At 41.8% G+C, this 19,631-nt stretch overlaps 1 protein-coding gene across 1 annotated transcript in view; it reads right to left on the minus strand.

Annotated features, from left to right (window-relative positions):
* PREX2 (phosphatidylinositol-3,4,5-trisphosphate dependent Rac exchange factor 2) overlaps positions 1-19,631 on the minus strand; it is a 435,974-nt gene that overhangs the window by 158,675 nt on the left and 257,668 nt on the right. Inside the window, exons 26-29 of the mRNA XM_088471582.1 lie at positions 13,803-13,976; positions 5,834-5,928; positions 1,959-2,041; positions 190-280 (exon numbers count right to left, since the gene is read on the minus strand). Of these exons, the coding sequence (XP_088327708.1) occupies positions 190-280; positions 1,959-2,041; positions 5,834-5,928; positions 13,803-13,976 (443 nt within the window). The remainder of the gene's footprint in view (positions 1-189; positions 281-1,958; positions 2,042-5,833; positions 5,929-13,802; positions 13,977-19,631) is intronic.

Raw genomic sequence — 19,631 nt, forward strand, 5'->3', positions numbered from 1 at the left:
CTTCTTGTTGTTACAAAATTACAGATAGTGAATAATGTTACATGGAAGTCAGAATAAACATTGGAGCCAGTTGCTGATTTTATACATCAGATGACAAATAGGGACAACATGAGAAGGTTGCAAGGTATGGATTCTGGATTGCTGCCTTTACAGTATAGAAGAAGATATATTGTATGCAACTGTCAGTACCTTGAAGACTCCGACCAGGTGTAAAGTATTTTGTCTGCTCGAATGCTCTCGCAACAGCTGGTCCCCTCAGAAGGTTAGTAATTGACTCAACCTAGCACAATACAACATATCATGAATGCCTCAGTATGCAGAACCAGAATTATGAATATTTTATTTTGTACTTTAAGTCTATTTGCACTGTTCTTAAGGGTGCAGGTTATCATTTTAGAAATCTAAGATACCTGGATAATAACATTTAGCAATTGTATTGGAAATAAAACACATACATTACATTCTGTGGTGTTTATACAATTAGGTGGGATCCTGTGAGCTGTTTTCATGGTGAACTTGCCTTTGTAATTCAATTCCAAACTTGAAAGGTGAAAAGATAGTGAAAATCTTTATTTTAAGGTAAAAGTGTCAGGACATAGGGCCTGATTCAGAGCCGAACGCTCTTACCAGAGCGCTTGCTCTGAATCAGTGCCCTCCTCCATGAAAATGGAGCGGCCTCCTGGCCGCTCGCATAGCTGTGGGCGACCACCCACAGCATATGCGAGCGTCCATGATGATGGTCGTGATGGTCTTGACCATCGCGACCATCGGGCTTGCGACGGAGACCCTGCGGCAGGGTCTCGCTGCCGCAAGCCCTGGAGTGATTTTGGCTCTATCAGAGCCAAAATCACTCCCACTGGGGGGGCGGCTTCAGACGGTAGGCGTTCCCATGGGAACGCCTCCGTCTGGCAGGCACGCCCCCGGCATGCCCACCAAAGGGGGCGTGCTGTCAATCAACATCGACAGCACCCCCCTTTGGTGCGAGACCCGGAGTGATGGAGAGCCCGTCGCTCACCGGGTCTCGCGCATGCGCACGACGGAGCTCCCTCCGTCGTGCGCATTCGCAGTGGGGGAACATTGACCCGCTTGCGAGCGTCCTGCGCTCGCGAGCGGGTCTGAATAACCCCCATAGTGCAGAACCTCTGGTACACCCATCCCAATGAATAATCAAGCACTTACGGGGTTTACATAGTATAATTTGGCCAATAAAGACGTATTTTTTCAGGTGAATTTTTCAGAGAAGCTCACTAATGGGTTAAATGATGAGGGACAGGTACATAGAAGTGTTGTATTGATGGGAGAACGGTTTTAGAACTCACAGATGGGATCTAAAATGCGTTTTCTTTCCAAATTTATAGAAAATGGTATTAAAACACTGAAATTCACTTTACAGATCTGTTTCTGTACCCCCAAAATGCTGGAAAGACTTTTCCACATTAATAAAAAGTGCAAAAATCAGAGTGTCATTTCAAACCTTTTAAGAACCTCCAGTATCTGCATCATTTTATGAAAAATCAGCTTGATAAATAAGCCCTACGTAAAAGTACTATACTGTGTAACAAAATAGGGTCTGATTCAGAGATGGATGCAATGGCAATATTTATGAAGATGAGTGATGTTTTGCTAGTGTGTATGTGCGTACAATCCATCGCAATGTAAAGCACAAAGGGAAAGCTGATAAGAGCATTTGCATATTCCCCCGAGCGCTATTGCAAAGCATGTGTAAGTGCGACTTCACTACCAACAGTCTCTAAATCAGGCCCATAGTCAGGAGAGAATTTCTCATACAGTATGGTATCAAACTTGGGGTTTTTACAAATAATTATGCATAAAACTTGGTTTTGGATAATATTTTTGACCATTTTAGTAAATCTTAATACCCCTGCTGAAAATCACCTCTGATTACAGTGATGAATCTCATGTAGTATTTTTTATATACTACAGATGAGATTACCCACCTGGCTGAATAGATGCTCCAAACAGCTGTGCAGCTTGTCCTGTTTTTCATGAGATATTCGCACACTTAAAGGCAGTTCATCACCTATGGTATAAAAGTATTGTAAGCAATAATATGTGCATCATGTTCTCAATGTAATTACACATGATGGGGGTGAGTTGTCATTACAATAGCTTAGAAATGCCGGCAACAGCAGCCGAACTTGCCCCCTTACTGCCCAATCTCGTCCTGTACGCACTGATTTTTGTACTCAACCCTATTAGGCTGCAAACAAAGAATGGCCGCTGCCAAGGAGGAGACAGACACTACAGGTCCTACTGGACCTCTAGTGTTTGTTAGGCCAGCGTAAGTACCGGGAGAAGATGCTGAAAGCTGCATCTTCTCACGTGAAACCCCCAGGCAACGAGCATAAACCCCATGGTAACAAGCATGTATCCCCATGGCAACGAGCATGTAACCCCTGGCAATGAGCATAAACCCCATAGCAACGAGCATAAACCCCATAGCAACGAGCATGAAACCCCCTGGCAACGAGCATGAAATCCCCAGGCAACGAGCATGGAACTAACTGGCAACGAGCATAAAACCCCTGACAACGAGCAGGTAATTTTAAAGTAACTAGAAGCCTTACTGTGGGGCATAAAATGGTCTCGGGCAAATATGTAAGTGGCACTTTGGTAATAGGCATTACAATGTGTGGCATAATGTGTAAATACCAGGGACGTTTGAGTAGTGCACTGCCTTATGGAGGAGTAAGGACAAAATCCGGGTATGGGAAGGGAGGGAGCACAAAATTGCTGCCTTGCACCGGGTGACAGATATCCTAGTTTCGGCCCTGCTTACTCGCCCGGATTTGCTGGGGTGAGTTGATTGAATCAACCCAATGCAGTATGTTTGAATTATATTCTAGCTTTAAAAAATTATTTTACTGGAGACCTGTCATCAATTTGGCAGGAATGTTTATTATTTTAAACAGTTTAAAAAATAAATATTCCCATCCCCACCTGTCCCTGTTAGTTAGTATGCACATTGCAAAATGTGGCCATGTTCTGCCTCTCCAGTGCCTATTCTCCTCCTGCACCTGACCTCTCCTGGGGACAATGTAGCAAGCTCACTACTGAACAATATGGGCAGCAACTGTCAGTATTATTCCTTTCGTAGCTCTGCTTCTTGCAGTGATCCATATATGAGTACTGACAGTTTCCATCAACACTTAACTTCCAGGGGCTCATCAGCGCTATTTTCTTGTCCTCTTCTTGTCCTCTTCTGTTCTTGTTCTCTAACGCTGCCTGTAACCGGCTAACATTGAGTATGTATGCAGATATCTGTGCATGAGCAAAGTTGTTTTACCCAGCAGGGATCCAGGGAAGCCTCTCCAGCTTTTATAAATTGCCTAATTCCTCGATGGCCATAGAGGTCTATGGGTTCAGCGGTCAGTGACAGTAAATGGGTTTAGGTCACTGAGAAGTGAGGTACAGTAGAAGACCGCTGTACTGCCCAGCAGCAACCACTGTGAGATGTTAATCACTTTTAGTTGCTGCTCAGGATTTCTGTGTCATTCTAATACCGCCTCCTCTCCTGTGCGATAACTCTCCCAGTGCTCTGGATCAGTAAAGAACACTGAGAATGGCAGGAACAAGGTGGAGCTAGGGAGACACAGCTCAGCCCAGAATCAACTAACTCATACTAGTCATTTATCAGAACTGCATGGGAGACAGGATAATGGAGAGGCACATCTCCCTTCCAGTGCTCTGCAATAGTAAAAACCACTGAGAACAGTGATGGGCAGGAGGGAAGTGATGTTGGAGACAAAGTTGAACCTAGCAACAACTCTCACATGCTAATCCATTTGAAGTAGCTGCTAGAAAGAACTCTGTATCTATCATTACCTAATAAGCAGCAGTTCCCCTGAAAAAATATAGGTGTGTTTATGTTTTTAACATAAATGAATGTGGCAGGCAATAAGGAAAAGCATTGTAATTACCATTTTCCTTAATTTGTTTATTCAGGCTGCTAATAATGTTTTATTTTTTTTTCTGCACAGTTTCGACAGTTTTATCTGCCTACCATGACAACAGAATCATATGTCATGACATAGTGAGCAGAAAGATCTTGGAACACCTCTCTGAGCTACGTCTGCACTGTAACATCCATCCCCTCCTCTTCCACCAATGCCATAGCATTTAATTATTATATTTCTTTTATATAAAGATGAACATAACAAAATTAGTCACAAATATGTCTATTTTTGCCATAGCATTTTATTCTGAGATGTGTGTGTGTGTGCGTGTGTGTGTCTGGCAGCCTTACTGATCGTCCCTCCAGAGAGATTTTGAAAAAGAGAAAATGATGTGGGGGAGGGCAGCTAAAAAATTATATAAAAAGCACCTTTACTTGCTGTTTAATGAAAATACAATATTCTCCTATTTAACAAAAATAAAATATTCTATTGGATTGCTGCTTAAACTTAAATTCTCTCTGCATTACTCTATTTTTCCAGAGAACTGACAACTGTGCTGTGCAGGGGGAAGGAAGTGCTGGATGGACTGAGTGGAGACCAATGGCCTGATTCAGATTTGGGAATAGAGTAATGGGCCCCAATCCGCCGCGATCCCGCGATGCTGCAACCCGGCATCGCCGGATCGCAGAAATCCAAGATGTTGGATTTTGCCGATTTGACGATCGCGATCAAAGTTTGATCGAGATTGTCAAATCGCCGACATTTAAGGCAGATCGGCATTTCCGATCGCATCGCAGGATTGCGGAAATACCTTTCAGATGTATGGGCACCTTAAGATAGAGTGAGTAACTGTATCTGGACATACCAAGTTGCAATGCTAGGGGTACAAATACATAAAAAAAAATTTTTTGCATATGGGGTAAATACTGGCTTCTTTTGCATGTAGCCCACAATGCTGGAAAGTTTTATTATTACACTGCAATTTAGATTTCAGTTTGGACACACCGCTCCCAAATCTAAATTTCTATGCACATTTTAAATCTGCCCCACCTGCAGTGCAGCATGGTTTTACCAAGATGCACAGTTACTTGCTCTAGCTAGAGCTGGGTACACACTAGACGATGTGTGTACCCAGCGATGTCAGATGTGGCGGGTCCGACGGGGGTGCAGACATCGGTAAGTGCATACACACTTGCCGATGTCGTCAACAACGAACGACGGTGAGGGGGGGAGCAACATTCGGCAGAATGGCATAGCTAACGGTATCCCCAGATTGGGCTGCATGTACAAACGACTAGAGATATCGTTAACGACCCACGGGAGCGCACATCGTTCGTCGGTAAGTGCCTACACACTGGACAATTTGAATAATATATCGTTCAAAGATATCGTTATCGTTCATATCAAATGAATCGTCCGGTGTATATGGGGTTTTACTCTCTTCCCAAATTTGAATCAGGCCCCAAATTAGCATTTTGTACACACAACTGTTGATATTGTAAATTGTCTTTTAAAAAAATATTGAAGAGATAAAAGTTTCATGTATACTTCTTAAATAGCATGTCTACCTTGGGCTGCTATAATATTTAACTTCTTTATTAAACTAGTAGAAGAGACAATTGTCACCATTAACATTCATGGGAGCTAAGTTGCTTGATTTGATAGACATGGCAATTATAATATTCTGCTTCTTGGGCTGTTTATTGATACTTCTGCTATTCCCACCGATAAGGAGTTTGTGAAATGAAAAACTGGAAGGGTGAACAGCCCTTTTACAGACAGATATATTTATTTGCATATAATAAAAAAATAATTTTGTTACAAAATGTCAGAAAGCACAATCTTCTGATTAACTGGAGTGAGTGTAGTCTATTACATGTTTTTTTTTTTACATAAAAATTAGATTATGATCTTACCAGAATCCATGTCATCGCTGTGCAGGTATGAACTACACTGGCTGCTGCAGACACTAGTAAACGATGCAATAGAGTTCCTGTTGCTGTTACAGTCACTACAAATTAAAAAAGAAAACAGAATACAGTGAGTTGTGTTTTTAATTAGAATACTTAACTGTGGTGATGATTATCTCACAGCAACTTTTATACAATTGTCCAAAAAAAATGACAGCAAAGAAAAACACTTTTCCCCAAACCTATGTTTCCACAACTTGCCTTGTGCACAATATCACTCAGATTTCAAATAAAATATCACGTGAGTTTGGTTCTATCTGACGCTGTCTGGGTCACATATAGCCCCGTGAATAGGTCTCATACTTGCCAACTCTCCCTGATTGTCAGGGAGACTCCTTGAAATAGTAGCAATCTCCCTGACTCCCTGATTAGTCTAGCAATCTCCTTGATTACACCTTACCCCAGTGGTTCCCAAACTGTGCGCCGCAACACCCTGGGGTGTCTCGAGATACTTGCAGGGGTGCCTCAGATTGGTGGTCCAGCACCAAATCAAATTATTTATGGTAAATGTAATGAAAATATGTCGACAAATAGAAGGCGCAAACCTGTCCACCACCATATAAGTAACCACAACATACTTCATTTTACCACTTCACTAAATTTTTTCTAAATTTCTCAATAAAAAACATTCGGCTTAGGGGTGCTGTGAAAACAATGCTGATACACTGGGGTGCCGTGATTCAAAAAAGTTTGGGAACTACTGCCTTACCCCTATTATGTAGCTGTTATATAAAAAAGAAAACAGAGTTATAAAAATGTAAATGGGATCATTAGTATAATTTCCCTGCACTGGTTATAGGGCACAATGATCCCTATGGCTACATGCATTTTATGAAAATCATCAGTGTGTTTTCATCAACCTGTAGATTTTACTATCTTCTTTGGGGCTCATTTACATTTGGCTGTAAATCAATTTTATGACACTCCTCTCAGATGTAGCAGTACACGTCCACTTTACCTCCACGCTCAGAGGTGTTGGTTCACAATCTCCCTGAAATGCTTGTTCAAAAGTAGGCGAGTATGAGGTAATTCCATCCTATAAGATCTTGATCCAAGACACTTATTTCTCTAAGAATTCAATGGTACTAAGGGTTTTAAAGCCCCTTTCATTTCTTTAATAGTTGTGCAAGAAAGAAAAAAATAATAAGATGTATCAAACCTTAGAGAGAATCAGTTGCTACCAATCATTTATCTACGTCAGTCTACAAAACTGCTATAAGCTGATTGGTTGCTATGGGCAACTTCTTCACTTTATCTCTCTTGAGACATCTCTCCCATAGTCTGACCTTAGACAAAGCCCTAACGAATATATAGCACATCTAATGTAAGTGCAAAGTGAAGATAATGCTATCATCTATAAAAAAAGATTTTATTATACATTTAGTAATGCAACATTTTATTATAGAGCAATACCATAACAGACCTTTGAGGAACCCACGAATGAGGGAGTTCTATGTTTCCTGAGTTAGTAACTAACTAGTAACTAACCCAGGTAACATGACCCTGCAGTGCTCTACCTCCTAGAGCCGGCGGCCCTGCCGCCTAGGCGTAATGTCTGACATCATAGGTTTAGGGTGAGGGGTCAGCACAGGACAGCATAGAGCCCTGTTCCAGCCCTGGTTATTGCCCAATACTTCTGAAGTTTTAGGCCAACTTGTAACCCCCCTCTCCTTCCCATGTGTCTTTCATTGTAGTGCACACCAATAGCAGGTGGCACCCTTCACCTCAGTAAGCAGGATACATCTAATAAGGCTCAACAGTCTGGAAATCATGCCAAATGCCCTGAGTGTCAGGACCGAGGGAACCCACACCCTGGGTCTGCTGGGAGCTATGCTTTACATTCCTGAGCACCACAGGGTATCAAAGAACAGACACTAGTGACACATTGTAACACAGAGCAATATATATTACAGATATGAGAAAGATTATTATAATGCAGCACATGATATCACAAGAGTAAATGACACGAGTTATTGCAGTGCAGCCCAAGGTATCAGATTAGTAAATAGAGGCAGAAGTATAGTCAGGGCTGACATCAGTAATTGTGGGGCCCGGGAATGACAAAATAGGCAGGGCCCTCCCCCCAACCCCCCAACCCCCCCACCCCTGCTATCTTAGTCGTACACAATAAAAAAAATGTACAAATATTTTGTCCAAAAATTATTAAACCAGACCAGACCAGTGCTCAGACTGCCCTCCCCAGCTTTTTCCATTATCTCTCCCCCCCTGATTAAATATATGACTACACCAGACCAGTGCCCACCCCAGCTTTTTCCCAATCCCACCCCCCCGCCCCCTCTGGTTTTTCATATAACTGTACCAGACCAGTGCCTCCCTCCAGCTTTTTCAAAATTCTCTCCCCCCGATTAAATATGACTGGACCAGACCAGACCGCCCTTATCAGCTTTTTCTCACTTACTGTACTTACCTTATTTCCTTAAAGGTGCCGAGTCCCTTCTTCTCCTCTTCTCCCCCGGTAGACCTGTTCCTCACTCGTCGGTATCGCGGCTCCCTCCAGCGGTGCAGCGCGACGTGAGGACGTCAGGAGCGTCCAAAGCAAACTTTATTTAACAACAGAGTGTCCTGTAGATGTAGATGGTGGAGCAGCCCAGCCTCCAATTACTTAGTGGGAACCGGGCTGGCGGCGGCGGGTGGTGGCAGCGGCCGGGCTTTTGTTAAAGAGGTAGTGTGGGACTGCAGGCTTTGCAGCCAGCGGTAGAAGTGGGCGGGTCCCCCCCCCATTATTTCAGGGTCTGGGCCTGGGACTCCAGTCCCAGCAGTCCGCCCCTGATGGCGGCCCTGAGTATAATGGACATAGGGCCTGATTCAGCAAGGAACGCAGTTGCTAATTTGCATGCAATTGGCCGATTGTTGCGTTCTGTGCATGGATATGCACGATCGGGACTGCGATCGCAGTGACTACACAGACCCATCTCAGAGTGATTGAGAGGAAGTGCCATTTGTGGGTGGTGACGGGGGGCGGTCAGGCGAATGCAGTGTGTCAGTACAGAGCCGGCCCTAACCAGTTTGATGCACTAGGCAAGATTTTGGGTGGTGCCCTCTAGCACCATTGCTAGTTCCACCTCTGCCCCAGCACCCCTCTCCAAGCACAGCACTAATCAACCAGCAGTACAGATCACAGCAGCAGCCAGCAAACATCCATCATCCCTCACCCATTGCAATCCTCATCCACAGAGCTGTAACTAGACATTTTAGTGCCCTGTGCCAGCAAGAGCATTGGCGCCCCAACTCCCTGTTTGTCTCCCTACAGATAGGCCCAGGGTACTGGACTCCGCAAAGGTCCATGGGAGGAGGTGCTGTGGCTGGGCATTCCCAGCAGCCCTCCTCCAGTGCCGATTTTTGTTACTGACCATTACCCCCATTGTCTCTGCTCACCAGTCCCACTGCTGTCAGCTGTATGCGCTGCCGCCCGATCAGAGCTGAGCTGAGAACTCCAATTGTGTTAGCTGATGCCTGATACTGTAGCATGCGTGGAAGTTAGCAAGTAAGGTCAGGGCTTGTGCAAGTGCAGGGGCAAATGCAGGATTTTTATGGGGGGTTTCCATATATATATATATATACAGTGTATATATATATATATATATATATATATATATATATATACAGTCAGGTCCATAAATATTGGGACATTGACAGAATTTTCATATTTTGTCCTCTATTCACCACCACAATGGCTTTGAAATGAAACAAACAAGATGTGATTTAACTGCAGACTTTCAGATTTAATTTGAGGGTAATTACATCCAAATCAGGTGAACGCTGTAGGAATTACAAAGGTTTCTATATGTGCCTCCCACTTTTTAAGGGGCCAAAAGTAATGGGACAAACTAAACAATCCTAAATCTAACTTTCACTTTTTAATACTTTGTTGCAAATCCTTTGCAGGCAATTACAGCCTGAAGTCTGGAACGCATAGACATCACCAGACGCTGGGTTTCATTCCTGGTGATGCTCTGCCGGGCCTCTACTGCAAATGTCTTCAGTTTCTGCTTGTTCTTGGGGCATTTTCCCTTCAGTTTTGTCTTCTTCAAGTGAAATGCATGCTCAATTGGATTCAGGTCAGGGGATTGACTTGGCCATTGCATAACATTCCACTTTTTAGCCTTAAAAAAGTCTTTGGTTGCTTTTGCAGTATGCTTCGGGTCATTGTCCATCTGCACTGTGAAGCGCTGTCCAATGAGTTATGACGCATTTGACTGAATATGAGCATATAACATTGCTCGAAACACTTCAGAATTCATTCTGCTGCTTTTGTCAGCAGTCACATCATCAATAAATACAAGGGAACCAGTTCCATTGGCAGCCATACATGCCCACACCATGACACTACCACCACCATGCTTCACTGATGAGGTGGTATGTTTTGGATCAAGAGCAGTTCCTTTCCTTCTCCATACTCTTCTCTTCCCATCACTCTGGTACAAGTTGATCTTTGTCTCATGTGTCAATAGGATGTTGTTCCAGAACTGTAATGGCTTTTTTAGATGTTGTTTGGCAAACTCTAATCTGGTCTTCCTGTTTTTGTGGCTCACCAATGGTTTGCATCTTGTGGTGAACCCTCTATATTCACTCTTGTGAAGTCTTCTCTTGATTGTTGACTTTGACACATATACACCTACCTCCTGGAGAGTGTTCTTGATTTGGCCAACTGTTGTGAAGGGGTTTTTCTTCACCAGGGAAATAATTCTTTTGTCATCCACCACAGTTGTTTTCCGTGGTCTTCAGGGTCTTTTGGTGTTGCTGAGCTCTCCGGTGCATTCTTTCTTTTTAAGAATGTTCCAAACAGTTTATTTGGCCACACCTAATGTTTTTGCTATCTCTCTGATGGGTTTGTTTTGATTTTTCAGCCTAATGATGGCTTGCTTCACTGATAGTGACAGCTCTTTGGATCTCACATTGAGAGTTGACAGCAACTGATTCCAAATGCAAATGTCACACCTAGAATCAACTCCAGACCTTTTACCTGCTTAATTGATAATGAAATAACGAGGGAATAGCCCACACCTGTCCATGAAATAGCTTTTGAGTTGATAGTCCCATTACTTTTGGCCCCTTAAAAAGTGGGAGGCCAGTGGCAAACGCAGGATTTCCAGAGGGGGGTTTCCAAATGCTTGATACTAAAGTGTTTGTGGCTAGTCCATGAAGAGGGCATAATTAGCACTTATCCAGCTTTAATATGTTACAAACAAAGTATATTGTGTTGCATAACCCCAGCATATATAGGACCAGCGATCACAATAAGCCATTAGAAGTGGCAGAAGGTCCATCCTGTCTGAGCAGAATGTTTTTTTCAGAAGTGGGACCATTATTCCTGAGCATTGGGGCAAGTCCGGGGGTCTGGGGTAGCAGCAGAAGAACTTAACACTGCCCTGGACATATATGTACATATCAGTCTCCTTATGTACTGGATAGTGTATTATTATACAGTAATAGTTATTAACCCTATTGATGGTCTATAGCAGTGCACCCCTAATAGTGCATGTTTTCCACATCTCCTAGTTGGTGCATACTAGGTATATTTATTACTGTCTGTTACATTTTAAAATATCCACAGTTGGTGCTAATCATTTCATTTGTGATACTGAGAAGAACATGCAGCACTAGTAACATTCTATTATATTACTATTTCTATTGTGATCATGATGTGTGCTGGGGAGGGGTGTTTCCAGGCAGACGGAAACCCCCCCTGCGTTTGCCTATGGAGGCACATATTGCAACTGTTGTAATTCCTACACCATTCACCTGATTTGGATGTAATTACCCTCAAATTAAATCTGAAAGTCTGCAGTTAAAGCACATCTTGTTTGTTTCATTGCAAAACCATTGTGGTGGTGAATAGAGGCCAAAATCTGAAAATTCTGTCAATGTCCCAATATTTATGGACCTGACTGTATATATATATTTATTTATTTACTGTGTATATATATATATATATATATATGTGTGTGTGTGTATTTGTATACACATACATACATATATGATATATACACACACATATATACATAAACACACATTTCTACAAATAAACACAAACATATGTCACACATACCTTACACACACACAATCATATGTCATATACATTACAAAAAAACTTACCTTGCAGCAGATCTGATAGGGACAGGATCTAGCAGGCTGGCACCATGTTCTTAAGCCCCGCCCCCTCGTGGCAATTTTCGGGGGTCAATCGGGAGGGGCGGAGCCAAATGACTAATCTAATTAAATTGTGTAGTATTGGCTCCGCCTCCTCCATACTGACCCACGAATCGCGGCAAAATTGCAGCGAGAGGGTGGGGCTTAAGAACACGTTGCCTGCACTCTAGTCTGTCAGAGGGGTTTTCTGGGTGCTCAGACACACCCCTGCGTGCGCTACTGAAGTGTGCGTGAGGCTGCGATGGTACTCTATTGTACCGATGGTTTTGCAGTCCTGCTAAACATTACAGATGTTGTGCTGTGAGGGAATAGCGATCACAATGAATTAGCATACTATCGCAGTTGAACTGCGTGTGTAATTACTATTGCATACGAAGTTGCGATCACTAGTGAATCAGACCCATAGTCTTCCCTAAGCCTTTTAATACTAAAAGAAATATTATTCGCTTTAGTTATCTGACTATAGGAACATGAAAAATGTCATTTCTAAATATTTCATACCTTATAAAACGTTTCTGTCATGAGTTGTTTTACTGAAGCTCATACATATACGATGTCTCCCCAAACTATGCACTTTATCATTAGCATATATAACAAAAAGTAAAAACCAAATGCAGACATGTCTTTTTAAACATCGATTTAAATTAAATAAAATGCACGTTTGTATGTCTCCAGTCCTTTAGAACTATAGTACTTCAACAGATCCTGGTACTATAGGTTGAGTCTCCCATATCCAAATATTCCAAAATATGGAATAATTTTGGCATGACTCAGATAATGAAACCTTTGATTTTTGATGGTTCAATGTACACAAACTTTGTCTAAGGCACAAATTATTAAAACTATTGTATACAATTACCTTCAGGCTATGTGCATAAGGTGTATATGAAACATAAATTAATTTCATTTCTGTACACAAACTTTGCTTGAGCCACAAAATTATTAAAAATATTGTATAAAATGATCTGCAGGCTGTGTGTATAAGGTGCATATAGCACATAAATGCATTCAGGGCCTGATTCAGAGCCGAACGCTCTGACCAGAGTGCTCGCTCTGAATGAGGGCCCTCCTCCCTGAAAATGGAGCGGCCTTATGGACGCTCGCATAGCTGTGGGTTACCACCCACAGCTTATGCGAGTGTCCATGATGATGGTTGCGATGGTCAAGACCATCGCGACCATCGGGCTTGCGACGGAGACCCTGCGGTAGGGTCTCGCTGCCGCAAGCCCTGGAGTGATTTTGGCTCTATCAGAGCCAAAATCACTCCCACTGACATCACTAGTGATGTCAGTGGGGCCGGCTTCAGACGGTAGGCGTTCCCATGGGAACGCCTCCGTCTGGCAGCCACGCCCTCAGCACGCCCACCAAAGGGGGCGTGCTGTCAATCAACATCGACAGCACGCCCCCTTTTGTGCGAGACCCGGAGCGACGGAGAGCCCGTCACTATCCGGGTCTCACGCATGCGCACGACGGAGCTCCCTCCGCCGTGCGCATGCGCAGTGGGGCAACATCGACCCGCTTGCGAGTGTCCTGCGCTCGCGAGCGGGTCTGAATGACCCCCTCTGTGTGTATATTGGGATCCCATTCCCAAGATATTTCATTATGGCATGCAAATAATCCAAAATACGGAATATTCCGTTATCCAAAATACCCCTGGTCCCAAGCATTTTGGATATGGGAGACTCAACCTGTACAATTTAAAAACAAGTTATATAAATCCAATTGAACTATTCTGTAAACTCACCTGTAAGAATCCCTATTGCTGATGGTATCGTGGCCCGAGTCCTCTTGCTCGTCCCCAGCAAGGTTGAAGCAGACTCTCTTCCCATTCTTCTCTCCTCTCTCATCACTATCCAGAGCTATTAACGTCTCTGTTTTACGCTCACATTTGGGAGAACATGTGATTGAAGACAATAGCCTGCCAAGAAAATGAAAAAAGTGTTACATTGATTTTTTTTTTAGTATCAACAAAGTCTTTTATCGTACATTTCAACAAATGTTTGTAACAGTACAGGCATATATATCTCGTATAGAGTATACAGCTGTTGCAGTACCACTTAAGGTTAAAAGGTGATAAGCCAGAATTAAGTTATTTGTCCAGTAATCATTTATAAGATCCTAGACTAGGTGATTCATTCATTATCACTTAATTTGTACAAAAGCAGGCGAAAATTTACATTTTCACCTACTTCTGTAGAAATTAAGGATTGGGTCCATTCATTATAAAGGTAATGCAGGGGATATTACTGATATCTCCTGCTTACCTTTCAGCCCTGATTTGACCCACTGTCCCCATACACTACAGGAGAGAACTCCGGCTACCGCAGATCTGCAGGGAAGGAGCCGGGCGTCGGGCTTGGAGTCCCCCTGCGGCGCCGATCTGGAGGAGACTTGTACCAACCAACCAGCTCCTAACTGTCATTTTTCAAACGCAGCCTGTGGCATGGCAGTTAGGAGCTGATTGGCTGGTATCTTACCTCCGTTCTTTTTATTTCCATCCAAGGATTAGTAAATAGGCCCCTAAAGTACAAAAATTGCTGAATTTTGTGAGGAAAACAGAAACACAATAGTAATACTCATTATCATGCTGTAGTCTCCTCCACCCCATAGCCCTGGGAGGGGACACTGTTTAGGAACAGATGCAAGCACAAATGATATATATTGTAGATATCACTTACAAAATGCAAATGTCCAGAAATAAAAAATAAAATTAGAAATTCCACGTATCTGCCAGAAATTGTTTGGATCAAATTTAAAAAAAAAAATAAGTCACAAAGTGGGATGAAATCAGTCATATTAGAAAACTGGTTACAAATCTGCATTGGAGAATTAGCTGAAACCCAAGGGAGCCAATCAAAATTAGCAAGCCTGTGATTGGTTCCCCTGTGATCTATCAGGCATACGGTTATATTCTGGCCTTGCTGGGAGATCCTTTTCCCTGGGCTGAGAATTATTTTGGAAAAACAGAACCAATATGCCAAGTTTTGTTAGGAAATACACCACTACATTTTCTTATTTCACTGAAGTGTTCAGTACAGAGTTAACTATGACAGAAATAAACTTAAATAGACAAAGGAACAAAACCTGGTTAGGTGCTCTTTAAGCGAATATTAAAAATGCATAAGTGTTTGCCAGTGGTTAAATCTGCAAACAGTATGTGCTAAATCAACACTTCACACCCTGACTGCTGTAACCTCTATTTTCCTGTTTTCCCCATGCAGGTCCTTTAACTAGATCCGTTGGGATTTCTCATTTCCTTAACACAATTTGCTCCAGTATAATTGCCTGATGGGTATTACCTGCAATGAATCAGGCGCCTAACCATTCAGCATGTGTACACTCTCAGAACAAAACTGTACTTCAATAGTGTTTGTCATGACTCAAGAGAATAATGTATAATTAAACAAAAATCTATGACTGCTGGGCATCTCTACTATGAAGAAAAAATATTGCAACATGAAAAATAATTCATTTTATCTCTGATCGATAAAATATTTATATCAAACTTGTTTTAAATCTGTTTTTATTCTCAGTGCAAGTGACAATGGAGGAAGAAATAGATGAAGCAGAGAAACAGTGGCTATTGTTCACAGTTTACATAAAAGTGTGATAATATAATTATGTTTCTCACTCTGTCTGCATGGATGAGATTTGACTTAAAATGGACATTAGAGTGAAAGATACTGTTATAAACAGTTGTTTATTCAATTATTCACATAGCACCACTGTATTTACACCCTGTAGTTACAATTTATGTGGGTAAATACAGATAGAGTGGGTACAAAGATCCCATGCCCGGACCTGTCTGGTGGTCCAACAGTGAGGCATATCCACCTCCACAGGACAGGTGGCTATGGTCCCTTCAATGGCATGCTTCTACAGAAAGTCCCAGTATTTACAGCAGGGGGATTATTCTGACAGTCGGGGTTTGCCAGTGCTCAGAATCCCGGCCGCGGAATCCCGAAAGCAGTCGGAATCCCAGCACCAAAATCTGGGCTGCCAGTTTCCCGACGCTAAGTGTTAGGGGGAGGGTTAGGTTTAGGGTCAGAGATAGGCACTAGGTAGAGTGTTAGGGTTAAAATTGCAAATGGGTAGGGTTAGGGGGAGGGTTAGGGTACTTACCTAGTTGGGTCGGGATTCTGACTGTCAGGATGCCGCTGTCGGTATTGTGACCACTGGCATCCCAACCCACAGCAGGAGGTGTGCTTATCCCCACTTGATTGGCCACTTCCCCAAGTACAGGTGCCTGACAGATTTTGTGGCGGCTCCGCTGATGACATCATAACTTTATTTTTTTGTTTATTTATATAAAGCCATGACTTTGCGTAGCACTGCAAAGAGGAAATATATCATTCACATCAGTCCTTGCACCATTGGAGCCTATAATCTAAATCCCCTAACACAAAAACACACACATGCACCTGAGGATCCATTTGTGTCAGCAGGCAATTAACCTTCCAGTCAACCTGCTGCATGATTTTGGACTTTAAAAGGAAAACAGAGCACTGGGACGAAGCCCACATAAACAAGGGGAGAACAACATTGTACAATACATTTTATACGATAAACATACTAATATACCCCTACTATAATTCACTAGCTATACTTGATATAATAGTAATTTGTGAAAATTTTATCTCAATATAGCATAAATAAAATATATATTTGGTTTACTGCAGATCACATCAGCTGGTAAGCAGCAACATTGAAGAATTGTGCTTTCTGTTAATAAGGGGAAGGGCAACATTGACCTGTTTCAAATTGAAATTCTGAGCAAAGAATGGTACATAACAGATAACAGGGAAGAAAAAAGGAGCATTCATTAGGAGCAGCTATTTAACAGTATAACGTCTGTTATGCTCTCCGAGTCTGGTCCTGCTTTTATCTACAGATATAGAAATATAAATCCAATGTTGACAAGGGATTAGTAGTGCCTCTTGTAACAAGGACCCTGACACAAGAGATATCACCACAACACCCTCATTAGTAGGCACTAGGCAACCCCCCGCAGCAACAAACACAGGACATGAGATATTATAGAGGTGAAAAATAATACATTCTTCAAAACAATAAAGAAACACAAATACAGATGTTCCATCCCTCCTAATTTTGAAAGCATAAGAAACATTTTAAGATATTAATTATAATTCTAAAAGTGCAAATTCGCATGCCTGTATTTTTGTTCCTTATCCCTTAGATCACAGGTTCTCAAACAAGATCATGACTATAGAGAGGATGCTTTAAGACCTCAAAACTACGTTTTTGGAGAGTGTCGACAGTATGAACAGTGGTGTCCAGACGTGCATTGTCATGCAACAACACAACACCCTTGGCTAGCAGTCCTCTGATTGTTGTGTGAATTTTAGGCTTCAGCTCTTTAGTGAGCCTCTCATTGTAATGAGCACTGTTTATTGTTGAATCTTTTTCTTGATAATGTACCAATACTGGCCCTTGAGAATCCCAGAAAACTGTAAGCATATATAATTTCCAGCTGATGGTTGACTTTTGAACTTTTTCTTGGTCGGTGATTGAGGATGTTTCCATTCCATACTCTGCCGTGTACTCTCAGGCTCGTAGTGATGTCCATGTCTCGTCACCAGTAATTTTTTTTTTTTAAGAAACTTTCCTTCTCCCTTAGAGTATCTGTCTAAATTTTGTCTGCAGATGTCCAAATGCTTCTGCTCTTCCGTGAGATGGTTTGGTAACCATCTCACACAAAACTTTCGAAACCCAAGTCTGTCATGGATTATTGCATAGGCAGAACCATGGCTGATTTGCAAATGATTTTCAACATAATCCACTGTCACTCGTCTATCCAACAGAATCAGTTTACGTGCACGCTCAATGTTCACATCAGTAGTGGGTGTGGACGGGTACCCGGCTCCTTCTTCTTGGCTGACACTTGTGCGACCTTCTTTCAACTTCTCTATCCATTTATACACACTTCTTCACAACAAAATAATGGCTCCATACTGTGCACAAAGTCTTCGATAAATATCGACACCATACACACCCTCAGACCACAAAAAACGACTCACTGCACACTGCTCTTCTTTCGTGCAAATCACAAGTGGGGCAGCCATTTTTTCTTGCACTACAGTCACAAATGAACTGACGTAACATGTTCCAACCTGCATAGCAGTGACTGGGGAGACAGCAACCTAGTACGAAAAGTGTTCATAAGACAGTGCGGCCAACAGAAGTTTTAATATAACTGGAGTGCGTATAATTTTTTAATCGCCGTCATATATTTATTTTTTGTAATTATGAAAATGTCAAGAGGTATGCAAGTGTATATAAGTCTACTTCTCTTCTTGCTTACATGAGTTGTGAGATGGATGCATGAAAAAGAAGTAGGTTTATCTTGAATACTTCATTAGCATCATTCATTGAGCATACTCCTGACCACTCACAAGAGCTGATATGGCTTGAAGACACAAATTGCGTAATTGTAACCTTCTTCACCCAACTTGCAGATAGCTATTTATCTGCACCTCGGTAGTCCTGAAGGCGTCACCCTAAACTATAGGAGAGTAGATAACTACAAACACTAACAGGTAAGACTTGTCACATGTCAGTATGTTGCAGGATTGCAACTTTAATTCTTTCTTCAGAAGAAAATAAGGATGTATGGATAAAGGCAAAGTCCTGTAAATGTAACAATATGGTTAATGTCTGTATAAATTTATCTATAAGTATAGTGTCTACTTTGGGACATTATCAAATGACATTGCCAAACATCAGAATCGCATAGTTTTAAAACTAATGGCTGATGCTGACAGTTGACGCTAATACTCACAACAGTGTCAGGTTTCATTTGTAAAATTGTAAATTTGGTTGACACTAACAAGTGAATAATAATGTCGGTGTGAGACATCAGTGAATTGAGATATTGTGTTGACACTGACAAGTGACAAAGATGGTGAATATACTCAGGTAACAGCATTAGCTAATAGTCTTAAATCCAATGTACCAATTATGTTGATTACCAAACGGTAAGATGTGCTATAATGAACAATGTAATTAAGCTAGAGTAAAAACTGTCAAACAAAAATAGAATAAGTGGCTAAATGCCACTATTTTCATCTTGTTTTTAGATTTAGGTAAGAATAAATTGAACCAGTTATTGACAATGACATTAACTAACTTTAGTTTTACAAGATTTTGGGTGGAAAAAAAGACTGTATTTGGATAACAAGATCCCATATTCTAGCTACCTATCCAATAACAAAATACACTTTCAATTGTTTACCTACTTGTACAAATATACATAGAGCATGCACATTAACTAGTAATTGTGATGTATTACGTACAGTACACAATCCACAGTGGCCAACAGGCAGTTGGAGCAGTTCTAAATCACTACCGGTTGGTAAAGGGGCCCATTTATCAATGAGATTTATCATACACAACGAGTGTTAAAACTTGCTGTGTATGATAAATGTAAATGGATGACAGTTAGGCACTGATTGGCTGGAACACCATCATCATATCCAACGAGTTTTATCACTCGTTGCGTATGATAAAACTCGTTGATAAATGACCCCTAAATATGGAATTCTATTCTCTTCAG

Source organism: Taudactylus pleione, unplaced genomic scaffold (assembly GCF_031769625.1).
Source record: "Taudactylus pleione unplaced genomic scaffold, aTauple2 ptg000114l, whole genome shotgun sequence".
Taxonomy (NCBI): Eukaryota; Metazoa; Chordata; class Amphibia; order Anura; family Myobatrachidae; genus Taudactylus; species Taudactylus pleione.